The 18,068-nt window shown below is 40.5% G+C and overlaps 1 protein-coding gene across 1 annotated transcript in view; it reads right to left on the bottom strand.

Moving 5' to 3' along the window:
* Positions 1-18,068, bottom strand: part of LOC107704574 (dmX-like protein 1) — a gene marked incomplete at its 5' end in the record, with an annotated part of 28,015 nt that overhangs the window by 7,204 nt on the left and 2,743 nt on the right. Inside the window, 17 exons of the mRNA XM_016507530.1 lie at positions 957-1,017; positions 1,097-1,238; positions 1,812-1,933; positions 2,012-2,098; positions 4,030-4,068; positions 4,240-4,357; positions 5,996-6,197; positions 6,278-6,363; positions 6,442-6,575; positions 6,652-6,821; positions 8,052-8,294; positions 8,371-8,492; positions 10,473-10,549; positions 10,626-10,814; positions 15,575-16,584; positions 17,318-17,558; positions 17,843-18,008. Coding sequence (XP_016363016.1) covers positions 957-1,017; positions 1,097-1,238; positions 1,812-1,933; positions 2,012-2,098; positions 4,030-4,068; positions 4,240-4,357; positions 5,996-6,197; positions 6,278-6,363; positions 6,442-6,575; positions 6,652-6,821; positions 8,052-8,294; positions 8,371-8,492; positions 10,473-10,549; positions 10,626-10,814; positions 15,575-16,584; positions 17,318-17,558; positions 17,843-18,008 — 3,209 coding nt within the window. The remainder of the gene's footprint in view (positions 1-956; positions 1,018-1,096; positions 1,239-1,811; positions 1,934-2,011; positions 2,099-4,029; positions 4,069-4,239; positions 4,358-5,995; positions 6,198-6,277; positions 6,364-6,441; positions 6,576-6,651; positions 6,822-8,051; positions 8,295-8,370; positions 8,493-10,472; positions 10,550-10,625; positions 10,815-15,574; positions 16,585-17,317; positions 17,559-17,842; positions 18,009-18,068) is intronic.

Genomic DNA, 18,068 nt, shown 5'->3' on the forward strand with positions numbered 1-18,068 from the left:
ACAAACACACACACACACACACACACACACACACGTTTGTTGCATGTTTTTGTCATTTTTATTAGTTTTTGTTTTAAATATGTCTATTTTTATTTATTAATTTAAGTTATTTTAGTACATAAAGTTGAGAGATGTCACCTTGGCAACTAGCATTTTATTTCAATTAATGTTTATTTTATTTCAAATACTTAATGTTTTTATTGTCATATCAGCATCTATGGCTGTTTTCATAGCAAGATCAATGTATTTTAAAATAAACAAACAGTAGTAATGAAAAACAGCCACTGACGACCCACTCACATCATTACTGATGATCTTTCATTTCAATATTTGATAAACAATTTACGATTATTCCTGATGAAACGTTTCTGAAAACATTCACTGAGATCTTTCTGAGCCTAGTGGCATTTAAAGCAACTAAACATGCTTTATAAACAGAGGAATCTGACAAAAATGACACGTATGTGAGACTCTGCAGCACAAAAGCAGGCTTAAGTCGCTGGGGTATATTTGTAGCAATAGCCAACAATACATTGTATGGGTCAAAATTATACATTTTTCTTTTATGCCAAAAATCATTAGGATATTAAGTAAAGATCATGTTCCATGAAGATATTTAGTAAATTTCCTACCGTAAATATATCAAAACTTAATTTTTGATTAGTAATATGCATTGCTAAGAACTTCATTTGGACAACTTTAAAGATGATTTTCTCAATATTTAGATTTTTTTGCACCCTCAGATTCCAGATTTTCAAATAGTTGTATCTCGGCCAAATATTGTCCTATCCTAACAAACCATACATCAATGGAAAGATAGTTTATTCAGCTTTCAGATAATGTATAAATCTCAATTTCGAAAAATTGACCCTTATGACAGGTTTTGTGCTCCAGGGTCACATATGTTGTTAGTTAGAGTGAGCGGTGTGTAAGCGGGTGTGGATGCAGGCACTCACAGTAGGGCAGCGTGGGGTGTGACGTCATCCGCCTCACGTTGTTGATGTTGCGTTTGATGAGCTGCGAGAACACAGAAGAGCGTGACTGAGTGTTAGCGTGTCCGGAGCGGGACAGATTGAGTGTTGCTAGCGCTGCTCACTACGGCGGCTCCTCGGCCCGTCTGCAGGCCCCCCAGCCAGGGCATGTTGATGGGTGTCCCGGGGCTGCTGTGGGTGTAGGGTGTGCTGCCGTGAAGCACGCTGAAGTCGTCCCGAGCGTGAACCACCAGGAAGTCATCCGTCCTGCCAAACAACACAAGCACATCACATGATCACACACACTTCCTCTCAGGAACTCCAGCTGACAGTAAATGTGAGTGTTTACTCGAGAACAACACTGCAGCATGATGTTGGGAACCAAACAGCTGCCGGTAGCCATCGACTTCCACTTAAGTGTTAATTTCGTTAAAAGTATGACGAAAACTAAGACGGCTGACAAAATTAACACTACTTCCAGTGTTTTTTCATACTATGGAAGTCGATGGCTACCGCCAACTGTATACATTCTTCAAAATATCTTCTATTGTGTTCAGCAGAAGAAAGAAACTCATACAGGTTTAAAACGACATGAAGGTGAGTAAATTAGGACATTTTTGGCAGAACTGTCCCTTTAAGAGTGAGTTCTACGACGTTGCATTGCAGTTTTTAGCTGGAAAATGACTCTTTGTTATTGTCCTTGTGCATTACTGACAAACTATTTTCCTGTTTGACTCTGTGAAGCTGCTTTGACACAATCAGTATTGTATAACGCGCTATAGAAATAAAGCTGACTTGACTTGCTAAGGCAGGATGACTGTACTCGAATGCGGAGCTCACCCTTTGACCTCGGCCTCGTTCTCATCATCGACCCAGGTCAGGATCTGCGAGGCGAGGATGTAGGACACATCCAGCTCCTGGATGTCGTGGCTGGAGGCGATCACTAAACAGTTGCGATTGGCCTGGAAGACAGAGAGAGGCTGCTTACATGCGGCGCGTCACAGATCACACGCAAGCACAGCCGCAGCACGTCACAGCACCTTATTGATGGCGAACGCCGTGATGATGTCAGACTCCTTATGGATGATGCGAGCCTTTCCTCCAGGAAACCCCAGGTCGGCCTCGATCTGCACAAACACTCACCACTTATCATCTTTATTATTCAGACATTTATCCTGACTAGGGATGCAATGATGCACCAGTTGAAAATCGATAAGTGAGGATTGATGTGGGTTGAGATGTTAAAGGAAAGGCGATACAGTCGGGGTTTATATGAATGTGTCTCTGAGGAGAACTGACTGTCTGCAGGAAAGGTTAGATGGTGTTTTCGTCTCATCTGGTCTCTGTAATGCATATTAATGCAGTGTTTATAAGCGCAGCTGCTGTGTTTACAGCGGTAACCAAGGAAACGCTGTATCTGCTGCTGCATGAGCGCCTCCTGCTGTCAGAGAGTGAAACTGCGTCTCATTCAGAGCTTCTGCTGTTTCGGTCTCGCTCAGATATGATTTATGTAGAATAGTTTCATAAAGCTAAAGTCTAATCATTCTGTTTTGCTTCAAATTTCTAACTTATTCAATCTAATTTAAATCAGAATCTGCTCATGTATGCAGCATCTTTGTTTGGATCATGATTAAAATGCAGTGGTTTCCTCTACTTTTAAATGAAGAGAGTACATTACATTAAGAGATTTATTTTTATTTGTATTATTTATTCATTTGATTTGGGATTTGTTTTAAAATTCTAGTTTAGTTAGTTGACATACACTCCCGTTCAAAAGTTTGGGATCAGTAAGATTTGTAATGTTTTTAAAGAAGTCTCTTCTGCTCATCAAGGCTGCATTTATTTGATAAAAAATACAGAAAAAACTGGAATATTGTGAAAAAGTATTACCATTTAAAATAACAGTGTTCTATTTTAATATACTTTAAACTGTAATTTATTCCTGTGATCAAAGCTGTATTTTCAGCATCATTACTCCAGTCTTCAGTGTCACATGATCTTCAGAAATCATTCTAATATGCTGATGTATTTTTTGTTGTGCTGCTTAAAATTTTTTTTGGAACCTGTGATACTTTTTCAGGATTATTTGATGAATAAAAAGTTAAAAAGAACAGCATTTATTCAAAATAGAAATATTTTCTAACAATATAAGTCTTTACTGTCACTTTTTATAATTTTAACACATCTTCGCTTAATAAAAGCATTCATTTCTTTCAAATAAATAAAAAGAAAAAAATCTGCTGACCCCAAACTTTTGAACTGTAGTGTATATTGTTACAAAAGATTTCTATTTTGAATAAATGCTGCTCTTTTTAACTTTATTCATCAAATAATCCTGAAAAAAGCATCACAGTTTCCACTAAAATATTGTGCAGCACAACTGTTCTCAACATTGATAATAATCAGAAATGTTTCTCGAGCAGCATATTATTATGATTTCTGAAGATCATGTGACACTGAAGACTGGAGTAATGATGCTGAAAATACAGCTGCGCATCACAGAAATAAATTACAGTTTAACACATATTCACACAGAAAACAGCTGTTTTACATTCTAATAATATTTCACATTTTTACTGCTTTTGCTGTATTTTTATGCAGCCTTGATGAACAGAAGAGGCTTCTTTAAAAAACATTACAAGTCTTACAGACCCCAAACTTTTGAACAGCAGTGTATTTCAATTTCACAAAGAAACGTGCAGCATTTTGTCTGAGATATAAAAAAGGACACCTTTTCCTTTTATAATTTGCCTTCAATTTTGTTAAAAATCGTGAGAATATCATATTGTGAATCAGTATGGCGTCGTGAGTTGAGTGAATCGTTACGTCCCTGATGCTGACTCTTTAAAAGGCCTCTCAGTGCTTGAGGAGAATAAACGTCATTCACTAATGCTCAGTGTGCATGCTTTACATCAACAAGCAGAGGTGAATCAGAGCAGGAATATAAATTACAGTCAGCTGTGATTTCATGTTGATTTGCAGGTAATCGTGCATCTTAAAGAGCCTCACGGCTGGACGATGATGATGAAGATGAAGGAGCAGAAGCTCTGTTAGATACCTGGTTGTGTGTGGAGTCCAGCGGCACACCATCAGTCTCCTGATTCAAACATGCAGGTCAATCACAGGCCACGATTAGACGGTTAATTACAAACATCTTCAATTAACACAAGTGCAACACCATATTAATGACTCGACAGAGCGGGGTGGCTGTTAAAACACAATCAGAAGGCGTGCAAACGAGCAGCTGATGATAAACAGACACAAGTACCTCGTTCGGATCGCGTTTCTTGGTGAAGATGTTGCGTATGAACATCTCCTGAACCTCCTCCTGTTTGACCAGATACTGCCACAGCCGTCTGACGGGAAGAGCGGAGCGCCGGCGAGACCTGAGAGCGGAATCACACTCGTCACAAAACTAGTGACAGTTCAGGAGGCACTTACTGAAAATAGAGGTTATTTCATAATCAATTAATTAAGCAAATGTACACATTTAAATTGTACATAAGACAGTTTTTGTGTCACTATTTTAATTATGAATTATGTTTCTAGTCCATTTTGTTGTTGAAATTAGGGTAATTTCAGCGTAAAATTTGGTTTTGGGAAAAAAAAGGTCATTGAAGAAAAGCCATTTAATGAGCATATCTCGTTAGTCAGCTAGAAGAGGAAAAAAACTAGATAGCAGCATTTTTATAAATGACTAAATATTGCTAAATATAATGTAGAAACTTTAATTTTCTGTAAAGCTGCATTGCAACGATTTGCATCGTGTAGTATATATTTATTTAATGCCATGTCAGCATCAAAGGCTATTTTCATGTCAAAAACAATTAAAAACAAATACAATAAAAACCAGCAAACAAACAAACACAAGTTATATCACACAAACTTTTTACATTAACGTGATAAAAATTCTAAAACATTACCTGGCAAAATTTTACATCGTGAAAAGCGCTATACAAATAACTTGAATTGAATTTAATAAATAAAAGCACTGTATTACATATTCATTATACTTTTAATTAACCTGCTAGTGATGTCTTCATTATTTAATGCATGTTTGAATAAATCTCTCTTGAAAAGAAATTATTACAGTCATTGTTTAAAAGTTTATAGTTCACCAACAAACGAGTAGAAACATAATTCACATAAAAACTGACTTTCGTGCAATTTTTTTTTTTTTTTAATAAATCTGAATAAGTAACTGATTATTAAATAACATTTATTTTATTTTCCAAAAATTAAAATTTAGTTGCTTAGGTAAAATTAATAAAAAAATAGTATTAATACAATTATACAAAAAATATTCTTAAATAAGTTTTTGAAAAAAAAAAAGTTTTGGGTGCATCCTGAATTTTCAGTTTTGTTCCAGAATTTTCAATTCGGCGCATCACTAGTCGAAATATAAACAGCAGCTGTAATAAAAGCTTGTTTTGGTGCCGTAACTAGTAGTAGAAAGAGCTTCTGTCAGCACACATTAAAGAGCCACAAAAACACATTTATTGATTACATTTCCTGATAATATCAACCGAATTTGAAAGCTGAGGCTTTGTTTCAAATCAAAAGTAACAAACAGTGTTGGGGAAGCTACTCTGAAACTGTATTGCACTGCTTCAATGCATTATAGGCTCGTGACTCGTCAGAACGCAAAACAGAATGTAGCGTTTGGTCGCGCTACACAGCTACTCGCTGGAAAAAGTAGTTAGCGACAGGAAAAGCTACACTGTTTTAAAAGTAGCGTCGCTACTTGTAGCTAGCTACTCCCCAACACTGGTAACAAATCACAAAGATTACTGTGATTACTGGACGTTCAGTGAAGCACAGATGAAAGAATTCTGTGCTTCTGATTACCATGTTTAAAAAAATAAAAAATTCTAGATTAAAAATGAGAAATCAAAACGCACCATTGGAGAAACACCAATTAAAGTCACTGTTTCAGTCGATGATTTCAGCCCTACAAAACCAAAACCTGCTGTTTCAGCCGAGTGCTTTGGGTTGCATAAGTGCGTGTGATGAGTCTGCCGCACCTGAAGGGTGTGTTGGAGGGCTCGAACAGTGCTTTGTGCCTCAGCAGAGCCGGACCCGACGACACGCTCTCCTCCAGCAGCTGCGTGCAGATGAACCTCGACGGAGGACCTCCGGAAATCTCCAGCCTCTTGAGAAGCAGCTGCTCCCAGCGCTGGAGCGTCTTGAGAGCGGCGTGACAGAGCGGCGAGCACACGGGCAGATCTGACACACACACACACACACACACACACGTTTACACACACACACATCATACGTGTGCTGCAGCCGTAACGGCTCGTTACCTAAGAGGTCGTGACCCGCCATCGGGTAGAAGGTCTTGAGGTTGAACAGAACCATCTGCACCATGGCCAAGCGCATCAGACACCAGCTGCAGGGAACATCACCATCACACATCATCATCATCATCACAGCACAGGTGCAGCTCATCACGCGGCTCACGGCTCACCTGTACGAGCTATTGCTGGAATGCTCTGCCAGCGGAGAGCTGGGATCTCCTTCGTCATCATCCTCCTCGTCCTCACTGCCCTGGCTCTCCTCAGAGTCGTACTCCACTCGGCTGGCAGACGGAGGCAGGTATGGCTTCACGCAGGACACACACATGAGTTCACAAACACAACAGTATCAAACTACTGCGAGCTGAAGAATTAAAGAAAACCTTTGCGATTAAATAATCCCAGATGCTGAGCTCAGGCGGCACGAAACGCTCTTTACAGACGGATGTGTCCGGCTCCATCACCACGGGTCTGGGACTGTCGGGAACGTCTCTGGAGTTACTGCGTGATGAGCTCAGCCGGGAACGCCGCTGCTTCCGCTCCACATCTTCCACTAACACACAAATAAACAGCAGATAATAGTGAGCAAGATGCCATAAATTCACTCAAACACAACAGAACGCTTTAATAGCTCTGGAGCTGAACACGGCACAATCACTGTTTAGATTCATTTGTTTCAGGGCTTCCCCAGACAAGGGTTTTTGAACTGAGAAGAAGCTAATAATTAATAAAAATGTCAAATTAAAATAAAAAAATATTAGATTTAAAAAAAGAAACAAACAAAAAAATCATTAACTAAAAAATGTAATAAATCATTAAAATGTAAAATAATAAGTAAATAATTTTAAAATAAAAACAAATCTAAATGTAACACTTGCTAAAAATGAATTAAATAATAAAAATGCTAAATAATAATTAATTTTAAAATAAAAAAATCCAAATAAAACACTTATTAAAAATGAATTAAATCACAAAAATGCGAAATTTAAAAACATAATTTTAAAATAAAACATACAAATAAAACACTTATTAAAAATGAATTAAATCACAAAAATGTGAAATTGAAATACACAATTTTGAAATAAAAAAATAAAAATAAAACACTTATTAAAAATGAATTAAATCATAAAATTGCAACATTAAAGGGTCATGAAACCCCAGACTACTTTTTCTGAGATTTTAGCAGAGGTGTTTGTGTTGCACATCATAGAAGACAATGTTAGCATCCGATAATTTTAACTGTTGGAGAAAACTGGTTAATTTTAAGCTTTTTTGCGCTATTTTCATCTTCCGGGTTTAAAATCTACATCATGTTGACGTCACAATTTGTGACGCGGCAAAGGACTAATAGTACATCGATGACGCGTCGGTGTCTATTGAATTATTCATGAGACTGTGTGTTCTTATCCTATGAGAAGACGCTTCGCTTAATTATTCACAACAGCATGTGTTGATTTGCTGTGACAGACGCTTCAGAGTCTGTGAGATGACATCGCGCACAATAACTGAGAGAAACGTTCATAAGGTTCAAAGGTTAACAACCACTGCTGTCAGATTGTGTTGCTGATTTCAAATAATACCGAGATACTGTGACACAATCCTGACCAAGAATTTTGGAGATTCTGCAGCTGTACTTATTCAAGATATTTCCCTTTGACCTCATGAAGGCTTGTGAGGTGAGACTCATTACACTAGATGCTGAATCCATCTTGTTCTGGCACAAATAAAGCCGTGATTAATTAGGAGAGATGACAGATGAACAGCAGCATGAGGAGAGCAGAACCTGTGTGTGCGCTGGGCTTCTCCGGCACAGGAACACGAGCGCCACCGCCGAACACAGACACCCACAGCCTGCTGTTGAGCGGGTGAGCGACGATGCAGAAGAGCTCGTGGCTGGAGTGAGTGGCCAGACCGTGGACGAAGAGGCTGAGGAAGACGGCGGTCAGGATCTCACACAGGAGCACAGGCAGACCGGGCTGGTTCTCGTCTCCGGACGCGCTCAGCAGCCGCATCAGGACGCTCACACCTGCACAGACACACAGGTGAGTCTGGAGTCTGAGGATGAGCTCAGGGGTCAGAGGTCAGAGGTCACGGTGCTTTACCAGGCCACTGCGCAGGAGAGGTGTTGGGCAGGATGGCCTCCTCGATGCTGACGCTCCTCACCGGGGGCTGATGGGTAAGCAGGACGCTCTGGTAGGTGATGCCCGTGAACGGATTCACATGGCTGAGGAAAAACATGCATATTAGAATTAGGTCTATGTTCATTTGGTGCGATTAATTATGGAAAAAACATTTAACGCAGACCTGTCCGTCTTCTTACATTGATGCAGGACTGACTGCGTCATGAAGCCTATTAGAATGCACTGATCAGCCTAAAATCAATCTCTTATATTTATATCATATGATATAGTTTAGCAATATCACACCAGCAAGAGAGCTGTGTGCACTATCAAAATGTGATAGTGATTTATACAATAGTTCAGTAAACAAGAAGTTCATATTGTGTTTTAGACTCAATATTGTCTGTTTCTGTTCAGTTTCACAAATGAATAGAGTTCCAATCAGAGCCACAGCAGACCTGTTGAGCGTCTCCGGTGATTCCTTACTGAATGAATCCATGGGTTTGAACGAATCGAATGAGTCAATGACTCCGTAAAACTTGCTTCGTATCTGAATGAATCAGCGTTTGAACGAATCGAATGAGTCAATCACTCCGTGAAACTTGCTTCGTATCTGAATGAATCAGCGTTTGAACGAATCGAATGAGTCAATGACTCAGTGAAACTTGCTTCGTATCTGAATGAATCAGCGTTTAAACAAATCGAATGAGTCAATGACTCCGTGAAACTTGCTTCATATCTGAATGAATCAGTGTTTGAACGAATCGAATGAGTCAATGACTCCGTGAAACTTGCTTCATATCTGAATGAATCAGTGTTTGAACGAATTGAATGAGTCAATGACTCCGTGAAACTTGCTTCATATCTGAATGAATCAGTGTTTGAACGAATTGAATGAGTCAATGACTCCGTGAAACTTGCTTCATATCTGAATGAATCAGTGTTTGAACGAATTGAATGAGTCAATGACTCCGTGAAACTTGCTTCGTATCTGAATGAATCAGCGTTTGAATGAATCGAATGAGTCAATGACTCAGTGAAACTTGCATCGTATCTGAATGAATCAGCATTTGAACACATCGAACGAGTCAATGACTCAGTGAAACTTGCTTTGTATCTGAATGAATCAGCGTTTGAACGAATCGGTTGAATGATTGACTGAATGACTCACTCATCGCTGCCACCTACTGGAGATTTTACTTTCATATTTAGAGTATTATTCCATTTAAAAAAATAATAATTTCATATTTAAATAGTTATTTAAAATAAAACACAGTAATACCTGTTTAATATCATATTTAAATTTGTAAGCCAAGAGGAGACTGGTTTTCCTTTGCTAAAGTAAGGAAACTTTGCTTCCTTTGCTCCTGTAAACTATGTCGGTTCTCGCGAGACTAGCATATTCTCACCGGAGCTTATGCTACATCCTACGTCATCATCCGGAATGAACACGCGTACGACAGTTAGCGGAAGCAAGAGATTAGATTACGGTTTATAAAGTTTTAGATATGGATATTTTTCTTACACAAACGCATCGATTCGCTTCAGGAGGCCTTTATTCACCCCCCGGAGCCGTGTGAGACACTTTTACTGATGGATGGATGCACTTTATTGGACTTCTTTTGGACTATTGACAAATAACACCCATTCACTGCCATTATAAATCTTGGAAGAGCCAGGACATTTTTTAATATAACTCTGATTGGATTCATCTGAAAGAAGAAAGTCATGCACACCTAGGATAGCTTGAGGGTGAGTAAATCATGGGGTAATTTTCATTTTTGGGCGCAATATCCCTTTAATCATCCAGGCTTCTGTTCTAACACGTTTGGGCTGATAAACACATTTAATCTGCCGTGACGGAGTATGAATGTGCAAAAGGACCCACACAAAGGCCACATTCATCTGAGCAGAATCTGCTGTCTCTAGAAAAGCCACGCATCACATTCATGAGTCATCCGCTCATTATCAGACCGAACGATTACAAGATCAGCAAATGAAGAGAAACGTTCTGTAACAAAGAATCAAATCAGTGATGAGGGCAGAGGTCACGGGGTCATCGTGAGGCTGACAGACACACTCACCTGTAGCTGTGTCCATCACAGAGACACTGATAGATGCAGGCGGAGAGGGAAGCGGCTAGCGTGTGCATCACATAGATCTGAGACAGAAGGAAGACGCGTTAGAGGACGAATCACGACAGTAACGACACCTCGTTCTGATGAGCCACGCTTCACCTCGTTGCTGACGACATCCGGGTGCGGAGGCGCGTCCAGAGCGTTGATGGTGTGCAGTATGTCATGCGTGAGGTTGGTCAGGTGCACTATGGGATTGGCCACCACTGTTTTGGAGCTGGCGGTCCACGCCAGGAAAAGAGGAACAGACAGGTGCTGCGGATCGGGAGTGGAGATCTGCAGACTGTCGTCCTGATGAGAAACACAATGATGATTCACACAGGCAAATGAAATAATGCACAGCGCCAGACATCAGCTCAACAGCTGCAGCCAGGAGACAGAAACAACAGAAAATGAGCATGTGCTGGTATAGGCAGTGTGTGTGTGTGTGTGTGTGTGTGTGTGTGTGTGTGTGTGTGTGTGTGAGAGAGAGAGAGAGAGAGAGTGTGTTTGAAGCCTCAGAGCATCAGGAACTGAGCAAACCCTGAACTCGGCACTCAAAACCAGATCAGAAACGTTCACATAAAACATCACAATGGGTATATTTACATGACAGTGATGCACTACAAAACAGACAATCAGGGCTGCCCAGTAATAGTCGACAAGAAGAGGCTTAGTCGATCAATTTTATTAGTCGCAGGGGGAAAAAAATCCACAGGGAGTGGCGAAGTCACGTAGTCCATGACGGACAGATCATTAACAGCTGGTCTGTGTGGTAATTAATACATCGGGCAGGACATGCAAACGTTCATTTCGTTGATCGACCTCAAATGTGGCTTATCAAGTGAAACATGCAAGTTTAACGTTAACCTAGAAAAACGTGCGCTGTTCAAGTGTGGAAGCTGAATAGTAGCAAGCTCACTCGGTGCGATCATTTGCATTAACTTAAAATAATCCATCTTTCGAATCTGTAAAAGGTCTACTTTTATTTGTGTGCACTCGCAAAAACAACAGAACGTTGTGCTTTTGTAAAATAATGAGAGCAAACAGGGTGGGCTTTCTGCCGTCTCGGTGTCTGTGAACTTAAGCGAACCGAAACTCTGTGCTTGCCTCACAGACATGAAAAACACATCTATAGAAAGCGAAATATCTTCTTTTTTAATGAACCAATTCAAATGGAAAACAAATATTTTCAGATTATGTAATCGTATGAAACGTGCACGTCCACTGTGGAGATGAGTCAGTGTCGTCGACTTCATCACTGCCGCCGAAAATACAGAAAACACTAGTTTATCAATTAATAATTAGAATGTTAAGGCGGCCTTGCTGTTTTTTCCCTGACGCCTTTCTTCTGCGGTGTGCTGTTGGAAGTTTTATGCGTGCGCTTGAGCGCTGATAGGCTATAGGCAATTAAAGGCTCATTATTACGAATTACATGGTTTATTAATATAAATGCACGATTAGTCGACTAATCGCTTAAAATGAACAACTATTGGTCGACTAGAAAAATCTTTGGTCGAGGGCAGCCCTACAGAAAAGTATTCCTTTTGCATTTTTGGAAAGTTTCAAGTCCACAAATACAACTAAAAGCGGTGTATTATGCATGCCAGGCCAGCAGCTGCCAACATCACTTTGTAAAAGAAACTTGTGCATGCCTAAAGACTGAACATGTTATATATGCATTAGTGGTCGACTGATATTGGTTTTTTGACAGCCGATGCCGATATTTTGGAAAGCAGGGTGGCCGATATAAAGCCGATATAATTGTATTTATTTTAATTAATATTTAAGAAATTTGAAATCATTTGAAAATGGATTAAAAAATACATTTGTAAAATAAACATACTTATACTTTAGATGACAAAGTATTTTCCACAAATAAATAAATATTTAATAAAAATATAATTAAAAAGGAAGTAAACTGTAACCAACAGAGCATTCTGGGAAGTTTGTGTGCATTGGGAATCATACATTTTTTTAAATAAAGCCAAGGTAACACTAATTTTACATACAGCACACACTGAAAATGACATGAAATGCATAAAGCGCAGCATAATTTGAAATCACGAATTTAATGTTTAAAGCATTCAATTTGCACGGACCGAAAGTCACGCAGAGAACACGCGATCATGCAGGTCACATGCACACTTCACAAGATCTCACAACTGGATTCGACTAAGTTTGCAAGGTTTGTGAAATTAAATTTTCATTAGCCATTCAAAGATTTGTATAAATTATGTAAATTCGTATTTGCTGAATGCTGATGGCAAACGAGAAAGTATTATAATGTTTGCCTTTCTATTACTAATAATATAAAAGCAATCATTATAATACTTTTTGTATACATTTTAATTCCTTTGTTTAACAGTTCTATCGGATTATTAGACAGACTTCTATCTGTATTAGACAGAACTGTTAACGACGATGGCAAACAAGAGGGAGAATGTGAGCACTGTGTGCTCAGGCGCTGCCGCTCTCAGTGCCATCAAAATAAAAGTCAGTTGTGCCATCAAAATAAAAGTGTTGCCTCGAACGCATCGACCAAACAGAAAAACTTATCGGCCGATGCCGATATTTGAAAAATGCCAAATATCGGCCGATATATCGGCCTTGGCGATATATCGGTCGATCACTAATATGCATGCACACAATGTCACCCTTTTCACAAATTTGCATTTTTATAGTTTACACACACAGACGATAACAGTATTATTTTCAAAAACTTTCACTTGAAACCCCCCTTTCAAAAATGTGTGTTTTTAGGCCCCCAAAACGCCACGGCCAAAATGCATAAAACGTTTTCAGTCAATGCCCCCTTAGTTTTGGCCAATTTTAACTAATTTCATGACCGGATGATAACAGGTGAACACATTCTGTTAAAGCTGAGTGTTAAGCCCAAAGTATACTTCAGTTCTGACTAGTGTTGTTTTTGGCGGCCTGTTTTAATTTTAGTTTTAGTCTAGTCTTTGTGTGAAGCTGTCATTTTAGTTTTTATTAGTTTTAGTCACGTTCATACTCTTTTTAGTCTAGTCAAGTTTTAGTCAACTAAAAAAGTCCGAGCATTTTAGTCTTATTTTAGTCAGAATTATCCACGACTATTTTCGTCTAGTTTTAGTCGACGAAAACAGATGACATTTTAGTCTAGTTTTAGTCGACGAAAACTGATGACATTTAGTCTAGTTTTAGTCAATGAAAGTTGACGACGATATTTAGTCATAATTTTCGTTGACGAAAGCAACACTAGTTCTGACGTGAATGCTTACAGCCAAACGCACAGGTTCTCTAATTACACTCTAATATAATGTTACACATCAGATGTTTTTCCCCAAACGTTCACTTAAGACATAACAGATTATGTGTGTGTGAATAATTAAATACTGTAATTCTGTGTATAATGTATCGGGATCGCGTGCTATCGGATGACAGTCAGCGTGAGAAGCGAGCGGAGAAAAGGTACTCCTCTCAGAAAACGTACAAATTAAGGTAATTAAACATCTATAATTATTATTTGGAGCATTGTGATCACTAGACGAGGGCTTAATGAACTAATTTTTGTGAAAACCTCAAAATCGTCATTTTTCACTTTTTTTTTTGCCTGTAGCTCAAAATTAGCCCGTGCGCATTCCCACTCATTTTGCCAGCACGGGTCACATATGATTGTGACGATATATTCTGTACATGTTTTATGCAGCTCATGGTATTTTCATAACAATAAAGCATGTTTATGACAAATGATAAGCTGGTGTATATTTTAAAACTGTAAGCATTATAGATAGTTTGTGTTTCTGGTGTAGAACCAAACCTTTATTTATCTTAATTTAATGCTGTATATTGAGCAGCGGACGATGTTTAATCCATATACGAGATACATAACTGAGGAAAAATGCATTGTTGGCCAGCGCCACCTAGCGTGCAGGCGTGAATTAGCAGAAGGCGATCAATCGTTTCACGCTTGGTGTGAAAGCACCGTTCGTCGGCGATTCGCCTCGCTTTTTCGCATCACGCTCAGTGTGAAAATGCCTTTACACCGTGTCCTAACTACACACGACAAGGTTCCAGCGACAAGCAATTTGTGTGTCGACACCAGACGCGACGCGACAGAATCAATCAAATATCACAGCCAATCAGAAGCGTGTGTGGGCGGAGCCTCTCTGGAAGCGCACAGCACTCGCAACGAAATAGATACGTTTATAATCTAATTCATAAACATTAAAGCTTTTTAACATCATTAAATGTACATACTGCGTGACTGATACCGTCTTTGTTATGGAATACACTCATTGGTTCGCAGTGAGTTCACAGTTTTAACGGACATCTTTGCTTTATTTCCAAGATCTGAGGTAAACTATACCTCTATTGTTGCTTTCAGTTTGGCTATAAGGTCACACAAAATTATATTTAAACTCATATTAGTTTAACTTTGAATAAAGCACATAATCACCTGAGATTATCTACTGCACTATAGTTTGTATGTTGTTGTTCCAGCCGCGATGTCGCGGAAATAGAAACTGTTGCTAAATGTGACCCTGCAGCACAAAAGCAGTGTTAAGTCGCTGGGGTATATTTGTAGCAATAGCCAACAATACATTGTATGGGTCAAAATTATACATTTTTCTTTTATGCCAAAAATCATTAGGATATTAAGTAAAGATCATGTTCCATGAAGATATTTAGTAAATTTCCTACCGTAAATATATCAAAACTTAATTTTTGATTAGTAATATGCATTGCTAAGAACTTCATTTGGACAACTTTAAAGATGATTTTCTCAATATTTAGATTTTTTTGCACCCTCAGATTCCAGATTTTCAAATAGTTGTATCTCAGCCAAATATTGTCCTAAAAAATTGACCCTTATGACTGGTTTTGTGGTCCAGGGTCACAATTTAGAAATTTCGCGTGTCGCTGTCGTGGCTAGTTAGGACAAAAACTCAGATCAACATGGAAAAGATACCTTCTATCGCGCGTCGCGGAGCGTGTAGTTAGGACACAGTGTTAGGCTTTAGTATTCAAACAGAAGAGCGGTCTCTACACCTGATATTAAGATCTGACGCCTAACTCGAGCGTGTTACCTGCTGGGACTCCTGCAGCAGCAGAATGAGCTCCATCCTGACGGAGGCCAGTCCTCCTCCGTGAGAGCCGTGTAGGCTGCAGTAGCTCAGGAAGATGCGCAGCAGCGGCTGGTTCCTCTTCAGCCACAGTCTGCGCCGGTGCTGCAGCTCTCGGGCCTGCTCCGCCGCGCCCCGCTCCTCCAGATCCTCCACCTGGCTCAGGTCGGCCGAGATGCCCTCGGGCAGGTGCTGGAGGAAGGGGTTGTACCCGCAGCATCTCTGCAGCGCCGCCACAGCTCGCTCCAGCCAGTGACACAGCTGATGCCGCAGCTTCCCTCCGTCCAGCTCGTATCCCGTGGACAGCGTCCGCAGCTCCGTGGTGAGGATCTTCAGACAGGAGCTGAACTTCAGCTGCGCGGCGAGGATGTCCTCGGTCATTGTGGGCGAATCGTCTGACCCGTGACCCCTGGGGGTGGATGTCGCTTCCGGAGCGCCGTCGTCTTTCTCCGGATGGATGCTCTTCATTGCCAGGCCTGATTCTTCCTCGTCCGGGTCGTCTTTATCGCTGTCCCACTTGAACTCCAGAGGCTCGTCCTGCAGGGTGACAGACGGCTGGCTCCAGTCTAAACTGAGCACCGAGTCCGACTGGCTGTCCTCTCTGGGAGACAAGAGCGAAGACACCGACTCCAAGCCGTTGAGAACCGGCCACGGAGCCGAGGCTTGGTCTTTGTGCTCGCTCGACGTCTCAGGCGAATTCTCTCGTGCCTGTGAGCGCTTCACGACTTTGGGCATTTTGGAGAGCACCTCTAAAGCCAGCATGGGGCAGCCGGCCTGTAAGTGTGCATAAGCGGCGGTGAAGAAGAGCCTCCTCTCTGTGAGGCTGATGGAGTCGACGGTGCGGCCTTCAGCGGTCAGACCCACTTTAGCTTTATCACAGGAGCCGAAGTGACGGCGCAGCAGCAGCGGGTGCGTGCGGAGGTAGGTGTAGAAGTTAAAAACATCAGGACTACTGGGAGACGATCCGGCGCTTCCTGAAAGACACCGATTCACATGAGGCACAAAAAACAAAAATCTCTACCACTGAGTTGGGGTCTGAAAGACACTTAATATTCAGTAATATTATTGATTTAGCTGCGCAGACACTATCAGATGAGAACAAAACTAGAAGTGAATTGATCTGAATAATGACTCTATTGTCTTCTGTAGAGCTGCTTTACAGCTGATACTGAAACCGTTTTATAATTGATTAATTTTACAACATTGACACTGTTATTGAACCAAATCTGAATCAACATTGAACTGATTTGATCTGAATTGATCTAAATAATGACACTATTGTCTTCTGTACAGCTGAAATTGAAATGTTTTCATAATTAAAGAATTTTAAAGAATTTTTTGATTCTGTTATTTTGATCACTGTACTCAAATCCACATAAATCAAACCCCGATCAGTGCCTTGGTGCATAAGTTCGGAAAACCGCTTTCACACAGAATGCAATGCAATGCAAGATAACGGGTCGTTTTCAGGAAAAATAACCAGCCGGCTGCAGAGAGAGAGGCAGAAATCATGACCATGAATAAAACAAAATGTATCGAGCAGCCCTACGAGTTTCCTTAATCGATTCTGTTATTTTCCTGTTTATCACTGTAAAGCTGCTTTGACACAATCTGTATTGTATAAAGCGCTGTAGAAATAAAGCTGACTTGGAAATAAACTCTGATGTCTAGCGTGAAAAGCCCCTCAGCATCCGTCTCATCTCTCACCTTCATGTGACGTGTCTGCATTGGGCTCGAGCAGCGTGTCCAAAGCCCTGCTGTAGTCATCTAAGACCCAGTACGCCATGCTGCGTAAGAAAGGGTCCTGATGGGCCGCGATCTGCTGGTCCTGACCCAACACATGCCTCTGCAGGATTCGCTTGTAGCTGCAGGACATCTCGAACTCAGACTCATACAGCCGACAGACCACCAGAGCCAGCTGAAGGTCCTGCATCTTCTCTATACAAACCTGATCGAGCGAGTAAAATCAGACAGGTCTCATGAGAATCTCATCAACTGACCAAAATACGCTTTGACAAAAGAGACAGTAGGTTTCTGATGATTATACCTTCCTTCTATAAAAGTCACAATGGTCTTGATTCAGGAGATCATGACAGATGAAGGGTTCAGAGAAGAGACTAAACTACGGTGGCCGAGAAGTGCAAAGCAGATCACAATTCTGAAAACAAAATAACAATTCAGAAAACATTATAACAAGTCAGAAAACATTATAACAAGCAGATGCAAACGTACCTCAACAGCATCTTTCAGGGATCCAGCCAGCAGAAAGAAAGCCGCTGAATGTTGGAAACGTTGCTTTCCGAGCAGAGAGAAAGCGTTCTTCAGCGCTGCCTTCCTCCAGCGGTCTTCACTGAAGTTATTGCTGAAGAATGCTGTCATCTTCACGTTATGGTGGGACCTTCAACACACAGGAGCTCTCAGTGGACTGAAGCCTCGCTGACAGGTGAGGGTGTGAGGG

The sequence above is a fragment of the Sinocyclocheilus anshuiensis genome, unplaced genomic scaffold (genome assembly GCF_001515605.1).
Source record: "Sinocyclocheilus anshuiensis isolate Anshui unplaced genomic scaffold, SAMN03320099.WGS_v1.1 scaffold1614, whole genome shotgun sequence".
Classification (NCBI taxonomy): domain Eukaryota; kingdom Metazoa; phylum Chordata; class Actinopteri; order Cypriniformes; family Cyprinidae; genus Sinocyclocheilus; species Sinocyclocheilus anshuiensis.